General features: G+C 40.6%; 1 protein-coding gene across 1 annotated transcript in view; it reads left to right on the forward strand.

The window, feature by feature from the left end:
* The window catches only part of LOC139407487 (DNA nucleotidylexotransferase-like), a 138,336-nt gene that overhangs the window by 35,460 nt on the left and 81,918 nt on the right, over window positions 1-20,958 (forward strand). The window contains exons 5-6 of the mRNA XM_071151314.1: window positions 10,423-10,494; window positions 10,719-10,842. Of these exons, the coding sequence (XP_071007415.1) occupies window positions 10,423-10,494; window positions 10,719-10,842 (196 nt within the window). The remainder of the gene's footprint in view (window positions 1-10,422; window positions 10,495-10,718; window positions 10,843-20,958) is intronic.

The raw sequence follows: 20,958 nt of genomic DNA on the forward strand, positions 1-20,958 counted from the left end.
TGGACTCCATTGGAAAATGAATGAATGAGCATTAACTTTTTTTTTTTAAAATAGGGTGGTGGCTAAGTTGTGGTGCCCCACGTCTTACAGACCCATGCAGCTCCTGACAGTGGCCCAGCTTGGCTCACCGAGCCTTGTCATTGTGCATACTGGAACCAATGACCTGCATGCTCAGCAGGAAAAGGTGGCCACATCACTTTCAAGGGTGGTGGAGAGGTTCTCTACCACCTTCCCAGATGCCAGGATTGTAATGTCCATCTTTCTCCCGGAGGAGAGATTTTCACCCTGCCACTATCGAAAGTATTAAATGCCAGCCTCTCCCGGGATTGTGCTAAATGGCCAAATATAAAATCGGTCTACCATCCCACCCTTATTCTGGACTGACTGTATGATAATACACACTTGTTCAAAGAGTCTGTTTCTCTGGGTGGCCAGTCCACCTCACCCCATAGGAGCAGCAGACCAGCTAACAACTTCCTGAGACAAGTTGGACACTCCTTTAGACATGCCTCCGGTGGTGCTTCACAGAGACTGGAGAACAGCCAGGAACACTGCCCCAGACCAGGCCCACCTCAACTCAGCCCAGCTCTACACAGCACCGACCACAACCTAGGGTCTGGCAAAAGACGGTTGAGGATAGTGCACCACATGATGTAGTCCACACCATGTATCAGTCACACAGCCATTTAGCAGATGCTTTTATCCAAAGCGACTTACATTCAAGCGTGGATACATTCTTATGTATGGGTGGTCCCGGGAATGGAACCCACTACCCTGCCGTTACAAGCGTCATGCTCTACCAACTGAGATACATGTATCATTCATATAATCAGCCCTCATATGCTGAGGGTTTGGAGCTTTCCCAGTGCCACAACCCTCCTTACCACCCTCCTCAATTCCCACACAACCTCTCTCACAGGCTAGTTCTGGTTACCCCCCCTACTCCCATCCCCAGGATAGGCCTAGAACACTCCTGCCCCAAATGGCAGTCCCAACCCTGCAACAGAAGCCACAGCAAGGCTCCTGTGCACACCCAGAATGGAGCATCGGAAGAAAATCCGGTCCCCTACAGCAGTTCCACTCAGTTGGCAAGAGCTTTGTCAGGGTGGACTGAGCTCTGCCAACACTGCTCACCCAGTTCCCGCCCCACCCCCTGTATCCAGCAACTTGGGGTAGGTCTGTCGAATGTTCCGTCTGAAATGCTCTCACGTGGTTGGCCAGAGACCTTGGCAAAGTCTCAGCTCACTCAACAAATAGCTGCAGCAAAAACGCTATGCCTGTTAGCTCTTATGGGAATGAGCTGAATACCCCCTCGGGCTTTAAATATCCTAGGGGGTTGGGCTAAAATGAAGACAATTGACATTCTGGTTCTTTTGGAAACATGATTAAAAGAGACATTGAAGTACAGTACCCATCAAAAGTTTGGACACACCTACTCATTCCAGGGTTTTTCTTTACTTTGACTATTTTCTACATTAAAGAATAATAGTGAAGACATCAAAACTATGGAATAAAAAAAATGTAATCATGTAGTAACCAAAAAAGTAAATCAAAATATATTTTATATTTGAGATTCTTCAAAGTAGCCACCCTTTGCCTTGATGACAGCTTTGCACACTCTTGGCATTCTCTCAACCAGCTTCATGAGGTAGTCACCTGGAATGCATTTCAATTAACAGGTGTGCCTTGTTAAAAGTCAATATGTGGAAGTTCTTTCCTTCTTAATGAGTTTGAGACAATCAGTTGTGTTGTGACAAGGTAGGGGAGGTATACAGAAGATATCACAATTTGGTAAAGACCAAGTCCATATTATGGCAAGACCAGCTCAAATAACCAAAAAGAAATGACAGTCCATCATTATTTTAATATGGAAAATTTCAAGAACTTTGAAAGTTCCTTCAAGTGCATTTGCAAAAACCATCAAGCACGATGATGAAACTGGCTCTCATGAGGACAGCCACAGGAAAGGAAGACACAGAGTTACCTCTGCTGCAGAGGATAAGTTCATTGTTAACTGCACCTCAGATTGCAGCCCAAATAAATGCTTCACAGAGTTCAAGTAGGAGACACATCTCAACTTCAACTGTTCAGAGGAGACTGTGTGAATCAGGCCTTCATAGTCGAATTGCTGCAAAGAAACCACTACTAAGTGACACCAACAAGAAGAGACTTGCTTGGACCAAGAAACATGAGCAATGGACATTATAAATCTCTCCTTTGGTCTGATGAGTCCAAATGTGAGCTTTTTGGTTCCAACCGCTGTATCTTTGTGAGACGCAGAGTGAGTGATCTCCACATGTGTGGTTCCCACCGTGAAGCATGGAGGAGGAGGTATGGTGTGGGAGTACTTTGCTAGTGACACTGTCTGTGATGTATTTAAAATTCAAGGAACCCTTAACCAGAGTCAAAGATAGATCTAACCTTTGGTTTTCTTCAGAGCTATCTGAATTCATTGAGATAAGAAATCTCGCCTGGGCCAAAGCAAGGAAATCTGTACTGGCAATCTTTCAGACAACTGAGAAACAGATTTACAATCTCGATTAAGAAAGCTAAATCAAGCTACTTTTAAGCTCTATCTCTGACTCTGCTTGTGGTCCTTCAAAATGTTGGACAGTAAATGCACTGAAGCATACAAGTTCTGTCTGACTTTGGCATCATAACTGAGAAGAATGGGATAAGTGATGCTTTTAATCGTCATTTTATCTCGGTAGCCTTTTTATTTGAAAGAAGCTGTGGTTTAATTGACCCTGGTCAGTCAATCAATTGCTCTTCCCTCTGCCAGTCTCTAGCTTACTTGACGGTTAACTCGCCGACTTCTAGTGAATCTTTGTTTTCATTTCAACAATTTACTACCTGTGATGTGCTAGATGCCTTGCTTAAGATTAAAGTTGTAAAAAATCCACTGGGGCTGATATGCTTGATCCATTTTTTGCTTCAGCTCTCTGCCCCCCTGATTGCTGTATCATTAACCCATACTTTTTACCTTACAATTATATCTCGTACTATCCCCAAGGTTTGGAAGGTGGCCCATGTACTCCCTCTTCACAGAGGTGGTGACCCTTATGACCTAATTCGTTATTGCCCTATTTCTAAACTTTGTTGCCTATCTAAAATATTATAATCCTTGATTAATTCTCAGCTAAGATCGTTCCTATTTTTGAAATATATTCTAAATATACATCAGTTGGGCTTTACACCAGGTTGTAGGACTATCTCTGCTGCATCCCTAGGTATAAATGATGTGGTTAACTGTATGGATAAAAGGCACCATTGTGCTGCCCTTTTAATTAACCTGTCAAAGGCCTTCAATACAGTTGATCACTCATTGCTAATGCAGAGGGTATCCTCCATTGGCCTAGATCAGGCTACATGTAACTGGTTTAAAAATGACTTAACAGATAGAATTCAATGTGTATCTACTGATAGTGTTAAATACGTTTTTTTAGACATAATAACATATGTCCTGCAGGGGTCAATTCTGAGCCCTGTACTTTTTACTGTTTACATTACCAACACTGCACTTGTATGTCGATTATATGCTATGTACGTATAACTGCAGTATGCCTTAATTGTATTACAGAAAAAAGTAATTCAACTGAAATTAGTTTTGAATGCAGGATAAACTAAGTACAGTGCCCTCAGAGTATTCACACCCCTGGACTTTTTCCACATTTTGTTGTGTTACAGCCTGAATTTAAAATGGATTACATTTAGATTTCTGTCACTACACACAATACGCAATGACGTCAAAGTGTAATTATGTTTTTGGACATTTTTACAAATGAATTACAATTGAAAAGCTGATATGTCTTGAGAATTCAACCCCTTTTTTTTTGGCAAGCTTAAATAAGATCAGGAGTAAAAATGTGCTGAAAAAGTCACATAGTATATTGCATGGACTCACTATGTGTATAATAATGGTGTTTAATATGGTTTTTGAATGACTACATCATCTTTGTACCCCACACATACAATTATCGGTTAGGTCCCTCAATCGAGCAGTGAATTTCAAATACAGATTCATCAACAAAAACCAGGGATGTTGTCCAATGCTTCGCAGAGGAGGGGACCTATTGGTAGATGGCAAAAAAAGCAGACATTCAATATCCCTTTGAGCATGGTGGCATTATTCAATTATTCATGTCACGGCCGTCTTCCTGGAAGGAATAAGTGGACCAAAGTGCAGCGTTGTGAGCGTACATATTCCTTTTTAATAGAATGAATGTCGCCAACAAAACAAGAAAACAAGGAAACGACCGTGAAGCTTAACTTCGGCTATAATGCCCCTAACAAAGTCAACTTCCCACAAATAACAAAGGGGAAAAGGCTGCCTAAGTATGATTACCAATCAGAGACAACGATAGACAGCTGTCCCTGATTGAGAACCATACACGGCCAAAACATAGAACTAAAGAACATAGAATACAGAACATAGAATGCCCACCCAAATCACACCCTGACCAAACCAAAATAGAGACATAAAAAGGCTCTCTCAGGTCAGGGCGTGACAATTCATGACACTTTGGATGGTCTATCAATACACCCAGTCACTATAAAGATACAGGCATCTTTCCTAACTCAGTTACCGAAGAGGAAGGAAATCACTCAGGGATTTCACCATAAGGCCAATATTGACTTTAAAACTGTGTAGAAGAAACTGAGGATAGATCAACAACATTGTAGTTACTGCACAATAATAACCTAATTGACAGTGTGAAAAGAAGGCAGCCTGTACAGAATACAAATATTCCAAAACATGCATCCTGTTTGCAACACAGCACTAATGAACTTTTTATCTTGAATACAAAGTGCTATGTTTGGGGCAAATAAAATACAACACATCGTTGTTTACCACTCTCCATATTTTCAAGCATAGTGGTGGCTGCGTAATGTTATGGGTATGCTTGTAATTTTTAAGGACTAGGGAGTTTTTCATGATAAAAAAGAAACGGAATGGAGCTAAGCACAGGCAAAATCCGAGAGGAAAACCTAAGGGGTACTAAGCTAACATATGGAATTGCTTTAAGATGGTCATACCATGGATCATTTAGCTACTTGATTTTGAATTTCACAACCCCTTCAGGTATAAAAACATTATATAAAAACATGTTTGAATTTGGCCTTTACTACTATAGCCAATAGCAACGCATTGAATAACACATTCATAAATGGCAAGAAAGACATTCAAAAAATAAATTATAAGGAATAAGGTTTTGAAGGGTCGACCTCTGAATGATCAGCTATGAAAAGCCAACTGACATTTACTCCTGAGGTACTGACCTGTTCCACCCTTTACAACTGCTGTTTTTGTTATTTGATCCTGCTGGTCATCTATGAATGTTTGAACATCTTGAAGAACAATCTGGCTTTAAATGGCCATGGACTCTTATGGCCATGTACTTTCCACCAAGGCACAGCCAGAAGAGGAATGGCCACCCCTCAGAGCCTGGTTCCTCTCTAGGTTTCTTCCTCGGTTCCTGCCTTTCTAGGGAGTTTTTCCTAGCCACCGTACTTCAACATCTCCATCCATTGTTTGCTGTTTGGGTTTTTATGCTGGGTTTCTGTATAGCACTTTGTGACATCTGCTGATGTAAAAAGGGCTTTATAAATACATTTGATTGATTGATTCTACACCTAGGAGATATAAGAAAGCTCAGGAGATATTTTTGTTTTTTTTGGACACGTATTTAACCCTTTAGTTTTGTTGGCACACAACTACCTCCATACTTCCATTTGTTTGTATGGGTTACCTTCAGATGAGTCCTGTGACACTTGTCTCCCCTTTCCATAGAGTGGTCATAATAGTTTGTAGCCCAAACCGTTGGGACGCTACAGACGTTTTCGTGAAAAGAGCGATTTTCGGGATGTTTCACGGTCTGACAAACACCATTGTAGATTGACACACAGGTGCGTTAACAGACTCTTAATGATGGATAGATTTTGATGGGGTTCGTCAATAGAGTCTAAAGGATCTACTTGAAAATCTATCGCAAGTACTGAATGGTTGTGTAGCAATGATCAACAACCAATTTGACAGAGCTTGAATCATTTTTTTATTTTTATAATGATGGGCAAAAGTTGCACAATCCATGTGTGGAAAGCTCTTAAGAGACTTACCCAGAAAGACTCACATTTGTAATCGCTGCCAAAGGTGATTGTATAAAGTTTTGACTCAAGGGTGTGAATACGTCTGTAAATGTAATTTTTCTGTATTTCATTTTCAATACATTTTCTAACATTTATAAAAACATGTTTTCATTTTCTCAATATGGGGTATTGTGTGTAGCGGGAAAAAAATATTTAATTCATTTTGAATTCAGGCTGTAAACCAACAAAATGTGGAATACGTCAAGGGGTATGAATACTTTCTGAAGGTATTGTATATTTCGAGATCTAAAGCTCATATAAATAACTCTTGATGATTTAAACATCTTTGGATGGTGTCCATATTGATCATGTCCTTGCGTACAAATATCTGGGCATCTGGATAGATGAAAAGCTGACTTTTTAAAAAGCATATTGATGAGTTAGTTAATAAGCTGGGAATAAAAATGGGCTTCTTCTTTAGAAATAGGTCCTGCCTCTCGCTAAATAGTAGAAAGCAGATTATTCAGTCGATGTTCCTATAGGTCCTGGACTATGTTTTAGTACTCATCACTGCATTCTCCACCAGAAAGTTGGTTGGCCCTCTTTGATGTCACGTAGGTTGATACATTGCTATGTTTTCATGTTTAAAGCCCTTTTACAAAAACTCCCACTGTACCTACCTTAATAAATGACTACTAAACTTTAGACTTATGAGTTACCATGTCTGGTCTCCGGGATGGCTAACTCTGGAAATTCCTTTTAGGAAATCAGCTTTTAGTTTTCTGTTCCACAAATAAACTACAGATCTTCAAAATGTTGTTAGATTTGATGTTTTGGTGCCTGAAGGGAAATTCATAAAGCTGATTGAGGACCTTATTACTGATGGATGTGTGGTTGTGGTGCCTCTGGGGCGATTCAGAAAGCTGATTGAGGACCTTATTACTGATGAATGTGATGTTCTGGTGCCTCTGGGGTAATCCAGAAAGCTGATTGAGGACCTTATTACTGATGAATGTGATGTTCTGGTGCCTCTGGGGTAATCCAGAAAGCTGATTGAGGACCTTATTACTGATGAATGTGATGTTCTGGTACCTCTGGTGCCTCTGGGGTAATCCAGAAAGCTGACTGAGGACCTTATTATTGATGAATGTGATGTTCTGGTGCCTCTGGGGTAATCCAGAAAGCTGATTGAGGACCTTATTATTGATGAATGTGATGTTCTGGTGCCTCTGGGGCGATTCAGAAAGCTGATTGAGGACCTTATTACTGATGAATGTGATGTTCTGGTGCCTCTGGGGTAATCCAGAAAGCTGATTGAGGACCTTATTACTGATGAATGTGATGTTCTGGTGCCTCTGGTGTAATTCAGAAAGCTGATTGAGGACCTTATTATTGATGAATGTGATGTTGTGGTGCCTCTGGGGCGATTCAGAAAGCTGATTGAGGACCTTATTACTGATGAATGTGATGTTCTGGTGCCTCTGGTGTAATTCAGAAAGCTGACTGAGGACCTTATTACTGATGAATGTGATGTTCTGGTGCCTCTGGGGCGATTCAGAAAGCTGATTGAGGACCTTATTACTGATGAATGTGATGTTCTGGTGCCTCTGGGGTAATCCAGAAAGCTGATTGAGGACCTTATTACCTTAAACCAAATGAACAAATGACCTTATTACCTTAAAACCAAATGCATGCTTTTCAACCGTTCGCTACCTGCACCCGCACGCCCGACTAGCATCACCACCCTGGATGGTTCCGACCTAGAATATGCGGACATCTACAAGTACCTAGGTGTCTGGCTAGACTGCAAACTCTCCTTCCAGACTCATATCAAACATCTCCAATCCAAAATCCAATCTATAGTCGGCTTTCTATTCCGCAACAAAGCCTCCTTCACTCACGCTGCCAAACTTACCCTAGTAAAACTGACTATCCTACCGATCCTCGACTTCGGCGATGTCATTTACAAAATAGCTTCCAATACTCTACTCAGCAAACTGGATGCAGTTTATCACAGTGCCATCCGTTTTGTTACTAAAGCACCTTATACCACCCACCACTGCGACCTGTATGCTCTAGTCGGCTGGTCCTCGCTACATATTCATCGCCAGACCCACTGGCTCCAGGTCATCTACAAGTCCATGCTAGGTAAAGCTCCGCCTTATCTCAGTTCACTGGTCACGATGGCAACACCCACCCGTAGCACGCACTCCAGCAGGTGTATCTCACTGATCATCCCTAAAGCCAACACCTCATTTGGCTGCCTTTCCTTCCAATTCTCTGCTGCCTGTGACTGGAACGAATTGCAAAAATCGCTGAAGTTGGAGACTTATCTCCCTCACCAACTTTAAACATCTGCTATCTGAGCAGCTAACTGATCGCTGCAGCTGTACATAGTCCATCGGTAAATAGCCCACCCAATTTACCTACTTCATCCCCATACTGTTTTTATTGATTTACTTTTCTGCTCTTTTGCACACCAGTATCTCTACCTGTACATGACCATCTGATCATTTATCACCCCAGTGTTAATTAATCTGCTAAATTGTAATTATTCGCCTACCTCCTCATGCCTTTTGCACACAATGTATATAGACTCTTTTTTTCCTTTTTTTCTACTGTGTTATTGACTTGTTTATTGTTTACTCCATGTGTAACTCTGTGTTGTTGTCTGTTCACACTGCTATGCTTTATCTTGGCCAGGTCGCAGTTGTAAATGAGAACTTGTTCTCAACTAGCCTACCTGGTTAAATAAAGGTGAAATAAAATTTAAAAAAATAAAAAAATTACTGATGAATGTGATGTTGTGGTGCCTGGGGTAATTCAGAAAGCTGATTGAGGACCTTATTACTGATGAATGTGATGTTGTGGTGCATCTAGGGTAATTCAGAAAGCTGATTGAGGACCTTATTACTGATGAATGTGATGTTCTGGAGCCTCTGGGGCGATTCATAAAGCTGATTGAGGACCGTATTACTGATGGATGTGATGTTGTGGTGCCACTGGGGCGATTCATAAAGCTGATTGAGCAACGTATTACTGATGAATGTGATGTTGTGGTGCCTCTTGGGAAACTCAGGAAGCTGATTGAGGACCTTATTACTGATGAATGTGATGTTGTGGTGCCTCTAGGGTAATTCAGAAAGCTGATTGAGGACTGATGAATGTGATGTTCTGGTACCTCTGGTGCTTCTGGGGTAATTCAGAAAGCTGATTGAGGACCTTATTACTGATGAATGTGATGTTCTGGTGCCTCTAGGGTAATTCAGAAAGCTGATTGAGGACCTTATTACTGATGAATGTGATGTTCTGGTACCTCTGGGGTAATCCAGAAAGCTGACTGAGGACCTTATTATTGATGAATGTGATGTTCTGGTGCCTCTGGGGCGATTCAGAAAGCTGATTGAGGACCTTATTACTGATGAATGTGATGTTCTGGTACCTCTGGGGTAATCCAGAAAGCTGACTGAGGACCTTATTATTGATGAATGTCATGTTCTGGGGCCTCTGGGGCGATTCAGAAAGCTGATTGAGGACCTTATTACTGATGAATGTGATGTTCTGGTGCCTCTGGGGTAATGATTGAGGACCTTAGAAATGTGATGTTCTGAATTCTGATTGAGACCTTATTACTTGATGAATGTGATTGAGGACCGTCTGGTGTGATGTTCCTCTGGGGCGATTCAGAAAGCTGATTGAGGACCTTATTACTGATGAATGTGATGTTCTGGTGCCTCTGGGGTAATTCAGAAAGCTGATTGAGGACCTTATTACTGATGAATGTGATGTTGTGGTGCCTCTAGGGTAATTCAGAAAGCTGATTGAGGACCGTATTACTGATGAATGTGATGTTCTGGTGCCTCTGGGGCGATTCAGAAAGCTGATTGAGGACCTTATTACTGATGAATGTGATGTTCTGGTGCCTCTGGGGCGATTCAGAAAGCTGATTGAGGACCTTATTACTGATGAATGTGATGTTCTGGTGCCTCTGGGGTAATTCAGAAAGCTGATTGAGGACCTTATTACTGATGAACGCGCTTGTTTTTTATGACTGTTTTTCTTTCTGCTTGCATTTTGTATTTATATTTTGATGCATATATTTTCTGTAATTTCTGTACTTCAGGTCTTATCTGTAAAAGAAACCTTGGTCTCAGTATGACTCCCTGATAAAATAAAGGTTAAATAATAAAAATAATAAAAAATACATCTATTCTAAAAATGAAGAGCAATCAAGCTATAGAAGTGTTTTTTAAAATTTAAACCACAAAGGACTCAACAGAAGTTTGGAAGGATAAATCAACATAGTAATGTCGTCTATTTGATTTTGTTTTACAGGAGATCCTTATATTTGGCCGCTCCTTTAAAGTTGAAGAGGTACAGAGTGATGAACGATATCAGGCACTTAAGGTAAGTGGATCAAAAGGAACTCTTTTCAATTTTCTTGTGAAATTATTTTTAAGTGATAGATATCATAGTTTAATTTGCTATACATTTCTGCCAAATTATAATTTTATACACCATACAAACGCTGCCAGCAAGACTTAAATAGAACCCATACCAGTAATTCCTCCCCCCAAAGAGATCCCATCTGACAACATGTTATTTTGTGTACATCAATGTTTTCTTGCCAGCTGTTCACCAGTGTGTTCGGGGTTGGACCCAAAACTGCTGAGAAGTGGTACCGCAGAGGGCTGCGCTCACTCAAGGAGATTCTGGCCGAGCCCAACATCCAGTTGAACAGGATGCAGAGAGCTGGTATGAACAGGAGTAGCACACAACCTCCTCCCTTTGTTTTGATATCAGAACACTAATATGTAGCTGCTCTTAAATGATCTTAGTTTGGATATTGCCTTAATTGCAGAAAGTAGTAAACTCTGCTGGTATCTCTGTCTCTGGGATTGCATTCACAAAAGGTCGCGGAATACGATTCTATGAATAGGGAGGACCTGATCCTAAATCAGCACTTCTAACCTGATACGCTTTTACGGGCCCCAGTCTCTCATTCTGTTAAGGTAATGTCCCAGAGTAGGTTCTATATCCGATGCTCTAAAAGTAGCAGTTGACCCCCAGACAGTTGGCACTTTACAGTGATAAGCTGAGACTGTAGGTGAAGGAACACAATGAGAACCTAACAAGGGGGATTCATAATGCAAATCAATGAGTTGTTATAAAGAGTAAACCTTGTCATGGGACACTCATCAATCAGCTTGGGAGAGAAGGCCCTCATTAACATAAAGACCAAAAACGTTCCCTGACTTTCAATATGAGAATGATGATTTGCTTGTCACATCATTGATGCAACACAGCAACAGAGTGAAATGTGACAGAATGTTTTATCCCTACTTCTTTGTTTGGGAATTGGTTTCAGCTGACTGGGGGGGTTTGGAAGTCTTTAGCCAGGTTTGGAAGTCTTTGGTAAGCGGCCATTTGGGGTTAAGAGATTAAATAAATTAAAGTGGAGACAGATGGGACTGGGACATAAAGTGGCAGATCGTACCAGCGCCTATGGGGTGATATGTGGACCAGAGTCAGCGGCGTTACCACTTGACCAGACTTACTTACTGATTTTATTGTCCCCATGGGGAAATTTTGTTGCAGTGTTATGTACACGTTTAAAGTTGCGTTTAAATACAAAACCAATTTGGCAATACAACATTCATAACAGTTACATACCAATATTTTATTTTTTAAAGACCAGCAAAAAAAAGGGACTAGACTCCAGCATGCTTCTATAGCTTGCAATAATTACATTTATTTTCTTGCAAAAATGAAACAACAATGAAATACAATACCATAGTCACAACATGGAGCCTAAAAGGTAAAGGAAAGAGTACAATAAAATAAAAATATAATTTCAAGATGGTCTTTTCTGAAAACTCTGCTTCAGGAGATGGTAGTAGGTTACTACAGTGCGTTCAGAAAGTATTCCCGCCCCCATTCATTTTTACACATTTTGTTGTTACAAAGTGGGATTAAAATGGCTTTAATTGTCTTTTTTTGTGTCAACGATCTACAGAAAATACTCTGTAATGTCAAAATGGAAGATTTATTGAAATTTTTTGGGTGATAAAAAAAACACAAATTTAACTTGATTAGAGAAGTATTTAAACCCCTGAGTCAATACAAGTCAGAATCACCTTTGGCAGAGATCACTGCTGTGAGCCTTTCTGAGTGAGACTCTATGAGCATTGCACATCTGGATTGTACAATATTTTCCCATTATTCTTTAAAAAATTCTTCAAGCTCTGTCATGTTGGTTGGTGATCATTGCAAGATCATTCAAGTCTTAGCATAGACTTTCAAACTGTAACTAGGCCACTAAGGAACATTCAATGTCGTCTTGGTAAGCAACTCCGGTGTATATTTGGCCTTGTGTTTTAGGTAATTGCCTGTTGAAAGGTGAATTAGTCTCCCAGTGTCTGTTGGAAGTTATCTTTTGGATTTTGCCTGTTTAGCTCTATTCTGTTTATTTTTGTTCTAAGAATCTCCCTAGTCCTTGCCGATGACAAGCATACCCCTAACATGATGCCATGCTTGAAAATATGAAGATGATATGATACTCAGTGATGTGTTGGATTTGTTCCAAACATAACTCTTTATATTCTTTATAAAACATTTGTTTGTTTGACACATTTTTTGTAGTATTATTTTAGTGCCTTATCGCAAACAGGATGTGTTTTGGAATATCTTTATTCTGCATAGGCTTTCTTCTTTTCACTCTGTCATTAATGTAAGTATTGTGCAGTAACTACATTGTTGTAGATCAATCCTCAGTTATCTCCTATCACAGCTATTTAACTCTGTAACTGTTTTAAAATCCCCATTAGCCTCATGGTGAAATCCCTGAGGGGTGTCCTTCCTCTCCAGCATCTGAGCTAGTAATGGCACCTGCATCTTTGTAGTGACTCGGTGAATTGATACCCCAACCAAAATGTAATTAATAATTGCAACATGCTCTAAGGGATATTCAATGTCTGCTTTGTTTTACCCATCTACCAATAGGTACCCTTCCTGTTGAACTATTGGAACACGTCCTAGGTCTTTGTGGTTGACTCTGTGCTTGAAATTCACTGCTCAACTGAGAGACCTTACAGATTATTGTACGTGTGGGGTAAAGAGATTGGCTAGTCATTAAAAATCATGTTAAACACTATTATTGCACACAGAGTGAATCAATACAACGTTGTTATGCGTACTCCTGAACTTATTTACAAAAGGGTTGAATACTTATTGACTCAAGACATTTCAGCTTTACATTTTCTTTTAAATAAATATGTAAACATTTCAAAAAACATAATTCCACTTTAACATTATGTGGTATTGTGTGTCTGTTGGAAGTGTTCCTTTGGATTTTGCCTGTGCTTAGCTCTATTCTGTTTATTTTTGTCCAAAAACACAAAATCTCTATTTATCAATTTAAAATGCAGGTTGTAATACAACAACATCTTGAAAACGTCAAAGGGTGTGAATACTTTCTGAGGGCACTGTATATGGTATTGTACAGTACATATCTTATTTTTGTGATTCTACCATTGGCTTTGCAAAGTCATAATACACTATTTTATTTTATGTTCTACAGCAATATCCAGTTACTAAGCAGTAATGATAACCAAATCTCTCCCCTTGTGAAATCCCAGCGAAATCAAGATGGTGTACCGTGGGATTACTGGCTGACATGGAACCGTTTCCTAAACTTAGAGGAGGGGGAGAGTCAACATTTCAGTGTGGGGGTAGAAGTAGGTAGGAGCAGAAAGATGGAGGCCGGGATTAACATGTGTTATTCAGACTGGTGGGGAAAAGCCACAAAGTTCGATTCAGTTTTCACTGTCAACAGGGGAATGGATTATTCCATAACCTTATTGATGCATGTCACATATACAAAATGGTGCAATCTTGTTGGGAGAATAATAGTTGAAATGAACAACTTCAAAGTGTCTCAACGGACTTAAGGACATTTTTAAAAAACGATGATACTTAACAGGTAATTTGGCGATTCTATGGACACTTTGAGAATGTACACTTGAATTATCTTTATTTTTTTTACATTCTACTTTTTAATATATATATTTTTTTACCTCAGATTATTTATATTTGTGTCCATGTTGTCGATGAGTGTCTGGTAAATGGGCCCCATGGTTCCAGATGTAATAGCCTAATGAAAAAACAAACAAACAAACAAACATCTAATCAACAATGATGCCATTTGACAGTGAGGTGAGGCGAGAAGAGGAGATTTTATTTTGGGGAGAGGATGGCCAGGCAGGGGTCCTTGAACATCCATTAAGTTAAATTCCCACTTATTGTAGAGTATTAGAGAGCTATTAGGTTGTGTTTACTCGCCCTCTTTCTCAGTTGCTCTTGAGTGGGTTTTTTTTGTGAGAGAGAAACCCAGCACAGGGACTTCTTAGCAAGAGCGTAACGTTCGGTAACACTTCATTTTAAGAGGTCCTTATTACAGTGTAAATACATGTGTAATTACAATAACAACTGTTGTGGTTAATTGTAATGACTCACAGTTACACTGTAATAACAAAATGTAACTGATGGTAATTGCAGTCTGTAATTATAGAGGTGTAAAAACAAATGCTTGTTACCATGCTTGTTACAATTCATAAATGTTGTTTTTTAGTTTCTTTCTTCTGTCACAAGATTGGACAGATACACTGGGTGTCTGGGATTACAAAGGTTGGAGGCTCACTGGGCTCTAATTACCTACCCGTGCGCCCCAAAAAGTGTACAAACTGGGTTAACTTGGTAGAGTTTACAAAAACAGATCAGATGTAGGTCAACCTCACTGACTGAGGTCTATATTCAGGTGTCATCCCAGATAAAACATTTAAAAAATGTATAATTCATGTGTAAATTACCCATTATACACCCACAAGTACACTACAGAGTGCATGTAATATCTGCATAAGTAGACCATAATTACTAGGTGTTACACTTATTTTTGTGTAGCTAAATCCTGTGTATCTTGAGTGGTACTTACTTGTAATTAATGTGTACTTATATAGTACATAACCCATCCTGACAACCTGGCCCTTATTTTTGTTAATTTGGTATTTTATTAGGATCCCCAATAGCTGATCCCCAAATACTCTTCCTAGGGTCCACACAAAACATGAAGCTTGACATAATAGAGAACATTAATAGAGAAGAACAGCTCAAGGACAAAACTACATCTTTTTTTAAAGGCGCACACAGCCTACATACAGTTGAACTCGGAAGTTTACATACACCTTAGCCAAATACAATTAAACACAGTTTAATCACAATTCCTGACATTTAATCCTAGTAAAAATTCCCTGTTTTAGGTTAGTTAGGATCAACACTTTATTTTAAGAATGTGAAATGTAAGAATAATAGTAGAGAGAATGATTTATATTAGCTTTTATTTATTTCATCACATTCCCAGTGGGTCAGAAGTTTACATACACTCAATTAGTATTTGGTAGCATTGCCTTTAAATTGTTTACTTGGGTCAAATGTTTCAGGTAGCCTTCCACAAGCTTCCCACAATAAGTTGGGTGAATTTTGGCCCATTCCTCCTGACAGAGCTGGTGTAACTGAGTCAGGTTTGTAGGCCTCCTTGCTCGCACACGCTTTTTCAGTTCTCCCCACAAATCTTCTATAGGATTGAGGTCAGGGCTTTGTGATGGCCACTCCAATACCTTGACTTTGTTGTCCTTAAGCCATTTTGTCACAACTTTGGAAGTATGCTTGGGGTCATTGTCCATTTGGAAGACCCATTTGCGACCAAGCTTTAACTTCCTGACTGATGTCTTTAGATGTTGCTTCAACATATCCACATAATTTTCCTACCTCATGATGCCATCTATTTTGTGAAGTGCGCCAGTCCCGCCTACAGCAAAGCACCCCCACAAGATGATGCTGCCACCCCTGTGTTTCACGGTTGGGATGGTGTTCTTCGGCTTGCAAGCCTACCCCTTTTTCCTCCAAACATAATGATGGTCATTATGGCCAAACAGTTATATTTTTGTTTCATCAGACCAGAGGACATTTCTCCAAAAAGTACAATCTTTGTCCCCATGTGCAGTTGCAAACCGTAGCCTGGCTTTTTTATGCCGGTTTTGGAGCAGTGGCTTCTTCCATGTTGAGCGGCCTTTCAGGTTATGTCTATATAGGACTCGTTTTATTATGGATATAGATACTTTTGTACCTGTTTCCTCCAGCATCTTCACAGGATCCTTTGCTGTTGTTCTGGGATTGATTTGCACTTTTCACACCAAAGTACGTTCATCTCTAGGAGACAGAACACTTTTCCTTCCTGAGTGGTATAAACACACCCATGGTGTTTATACTTGCATACTATTGTTTGTATAGATGAACGCGGTACCTTCAGGCGTTTGGAAATTGCTCCCAATGATGAACCAGACTTGTGGAGGTCTAAAAGAAATTCTGAGGTCTTCGCTGATTTCTTTTGATTTTCCCATGATGTCAAGCAAAGAGGCACTGAGTTTGAAGGTAGGCCTTGAAATACATCCACAGGTACACCTCCAATTGACTCAAATGATGTCAATTAGCGTATCAGAAGCTTCCAAAGCCATGACATTTTCTGGAATTTTCCAAGCTGTTTATTAAAGGCACAGTCAACGTAGTGTATGTACATTTCTGACCTACTGGAATTGTGATACATTGAATTATAAGTGAAATAGTCTGCCTGTAAACAATTGTTGGAAAAATGACTTGTGTCATGCACAAAGCAGATGTCCTAACCAACTTGCCAAAACTATAGTTTGTTAACAAGAAATTTGTGGAGTAGTTGAAAAACGAGTTTTAATGACTCCAACCTAACTGTATGTAAACTTCCGACTTCAACTGTATCAATACATATACACAAACTATCTAGTTCAAATAGGGGAGAGGCGTTGTGCCGTGAGGTGTTGCTTTATCTGTTCTTCTAAATCAGGTTTGCTGCTTATTTGAGCAATATGAGATGGAACAAAGTACTATGCAATAATTTCTCTATATAATACTGTAAGCTTTCTTGAATTTGGGGACTGTAGAATGTCAACTGGTGGCATGTCTGGTGGGGTAAGTGTGTGTGTGTCAGAGCTATGTTTAAATTGACTAAGCAAAAATTTTGGGATTTTAATGTTTCTTATAAAAGCAAGAAGTCATGCAGTCAGTCTTTTCTCAACTCATAGCCAAGAGAGACTGGCATGCACAGTATTTATATCAGACCTCTGATTACAATGAGGAGCAAGACGTGCCTCTCAATTCTGGGGCATCTGCAGTTTAACTAGTTATTTCCTTGCAGCACTCGATAACACGATTGGATAACAATCAAGATAAGACTAAACTAGAACCTGCAGTACTTGCTTTTTGGAGTGTGGTGTCAACAAAGCAGAGCATCTCTTTATTACAGACAGACCTCTGACCATGACAGTTCATAACCTAAGGTAACACCAAGTAATTTAGTCTCCTCAACTTGTTCAACAGCCAGACCATTCACTACCAGATTCAGCTGAGGTCTAGAACTTAGGGAATATTTGTACCAAATACAATGCTCTTAGCTGCCCTGCGATACACCACGTTTTACATGTATAACATTATAGAAGCTGCCATTAAAGAAAAACCCTTCTAGTTCTATTAGATAAATAGCTCTGAATCCACGATATTGCAGAGGTTGCGAAGCCATAACACATACGTTTTTTTCAACAAAAGGTTAAGGTCAATAATATCAAAGGCTGCACTGAAATCTAACAGTCCAGCTCCCACAATCTTCTTGTTATTAATTTCTTTCAACCAATCATCAGATATTTGTGTCAGTGCAGTACATGTCGAGTGCCCTTCTCTATAAGCATGCTGAAAGTCTGTTGTTATTTTGTTTACAGAGAAATACCATTGCATTTGCTCAAACACCATTTTTCCAACAGTTTGCTAAGAGCTGGCAGGAAGCCAAATAGGTCTGCTGTTAGAATCAGTAAAGGCCGCTTTACCACTTGGGTAGCGGAATAACTTTTGTATTTCCCTCCAGGACTGAGGACAAAGACTTTCTTCTAGGCTCCGTAGAGAGTACTGGTACAGAGTCAATGTGCGGGGGCACCAGTTAGTCGAGGAAATTGAGGTAATATGTACATGTATTGTAGGTAGACAAAGTGACTATACACAGATAATAATCAGAGTGTAGCACCAGTGTAAAAGAGGGGGGGCAATGAAAATAGTCTGCGTAACCCTTTTATTAGATGTTCAGGAGTCTTATGGCTTGGGGGCAAAAGCTGTTAAGAAGACTCTTGGACCTAGACTTGGAGCTCCGGTACCGCTTGCTGTGTGGTAGCAGAGAGAACAGTCTATGACTAAGGTGGCTGGATTCTTTGACAATTTTTAGGGCCATCCTCTGACACCGCCTGGTATAGAAGTCCTGGATGGCAGGAAGCTTGGACCCAGTGATGTACTGGGCTGTACGCACTACTCTCTGTAGTGCCTTGTGGTCGGAGGCAGAGCAGTTGCCATACCAGGCAGTGATGCAACCAGTCAGGATGCTCTCGATGGTGCAGCTGTATAACTTTTTGAGGATCTGAGGACCCATGCCAAATCTTTTCAGTCTCCTGAGAGGGAATAGGATTTGTCGTGCTCTCTTCACAACTGTCTTGGTGTGTTTGGACCATGATAGTTTGTTGGTGATGTGGACACCAAGGAACGTGAAGCTCTCAACCTACTCCACTACAGCCCATTGATGAGAATGGGGGCGTGCTCGACCCTACGTTTCCTGTAGTCCACAATCATCTCCTTTGTCTTGATCACTTTGAGGGAGAAGTTGTTGTCCTGGCACCACACAGCCAGGTCTCTGATCTCCTCCATATTGGCTGTCTCGTCATTGTCGGTGATTAGGCCTACCAAGGGCCCCCCTTGTTGAGGATCAGCGTGGCGGATGTGTTGTTTCCAACCTTTACCACCTGGGGGCAGCCCGTCAGGAAGTCCATGATCCAGTTGCAGAGGGAGGTGTTTAGTCCCAGGGTCCTTAGCTTAGTGATGAGCTTTGAAGGCACTATGGTGTTGAACGCTGTGCTGTAGTCAATAAACAGCATTCTCACATAGGTGTTCCTTTTTTCCAGGTGGAAAAGGGCAGTTTTGCAGTGCAATTGAGATTGCGTCATCTGTGGATCTGTTTGGGACTGTATACCAATTGGAATGTGTCTAGGGTTTTTGCCGTTAAGGTGTTGATGTGAGCCATGACAAACCTTTCAAAGCATTTCCCGGTTACCAAAGCGGGTTCTACAGGACAGGAATCATTTAGGCAGGTTACCAGCGCTTTTCTTCGGAAAAGGGACTATGCTGGTCTGTTTGAAACATGTTGGTATTACAGACTCGACTAGGAAGAGGGAGAAAATGTCAGTGAAGACACTTGCCAGTTGGTCAGTTCATGCTCGGAGTACACGTCCTGGTAATCTGTCTGGCCCTGCGGCCTTATGAATGTTGACCTGTTTAAATGTCTTACTCACATCGTCTATGGATAGTGTGATCACACAGATCACACAGATGCTCTCATGCATGTTTCAGTGTTACTTGCCTCCAAGCGATCATAAAAGTAATATAGCTCATCTGGTAGGCTCGTACCACTAGACAGCTCGTGGCTGTGCTTCCCTTTGTAGTCTGTAATAGTTTGTAAGCCCTGCCACATCCGTTGAGCGACGGAGCCGGTGTAGTAAGATTCAATCTTGGTCCTGTATTGATGCTTTGCCTGTTTGATGGTTCGTCTGAGGACATAACAGGATTTCTTATAAGCTTCCGGGTTAGAGTCACACTCCTTGAAAGCGGCAGATATACCCTTTAGCTCAGTGCGGATGTTGCCTCTAATCCATGGGCTCTGGTTGGGGTATGTACAGTCACTGTGGGGACAATGTCATCAATGCACTTATTGACGAAGCTAGTGACTGATGTGGTGTACTCCTCAATTCCATCGGAAGAATCCCTGAACATATTCCAGTCTATGCTAGCAAAACAGTCCTGTAGCTTAGCATCTGCGTCATCTGACCACTTTTTTATTGACCGAGTCACTGGTGCATCCTGCTTTAGTTTTTGCTTGTAAGCAGGAGTCAGGAGGATATAATTATGGTCAGATTTGCAAAATGGAGGGTGAAGGAGAGCTTTGTTTGCGTCTCTGTGTGTGGAGTACAGGTGGCCCACAGTTTGTTTCCTTCTGGTTGCACATTTAACATGCTGGTAGAAATGAGGTAAAACTAATTTAAGTTTCCCTGCATTAAAGTCCACAGCCACTAGGAGCGCCACTTCTGGATATTTGTTTTCCTGTTTACTTATTGCTGTATACAGCACATTGAGTGCGTTCTTAGTGCCAGCATCGGTTTGTGGTGGTAAATAGACAGCTACAAAGAATATAAAACTCTGGTCTACAGCTTATCATGAGATACTCTACCTCAAGTGAGGAAAGCCTAGAAACTTCCTTTGATTTCGTGCATCAGCTGTTGTTTACAAATATACATAGACCGCCACCCCATGTCTTACCAGAGGCGCCTGTTCTATCCTGCATTTAAAGCGTAGAACTCGTCCGCTGTATGTTATTCATGTCGTTGTTCAGCCATAATTCGGTGAAACATAAGATATTACAGTTTTTAAAACCCGTTGGTAGGATATACATGCTCATAGCTCATCTATTTTATTATCTAATGATTGTACGTTGGCTAATAGGACTGATGGTAAAGGCAGATTACCCACTCGCTGTCGGATCTGTTTCTTCCTCCTGCGAATGACTGGTGTGAGGGCCTTTCGGGGGTCTGGAGTAAATCCTTTGCTTATGATTCGTTAAAGAAAAATTATTCTTACAGTACGGGGTGAGTAATCACTGTCCTGATATCTAGAAGCTCTTTTCGGTCATAAGAGACAATGGCA

Source organism: Oncorhynchus clarkii, chromosome 1, assembly GCF_045791955.1.
Source record: "Oncorhynchus clarkii lewisi isolate Uvic-CL-2024 chromosome 1, UVic_Ocla_1.0, whole genome shotgun sequence".
Classification (NCBI taxonomy): Eukaryota; Metazoa; Chordata; class Actinopteri; order Salmoniformes; family Salmonidae; genus Oncorhynchus; species Oncorhynchus clarkii.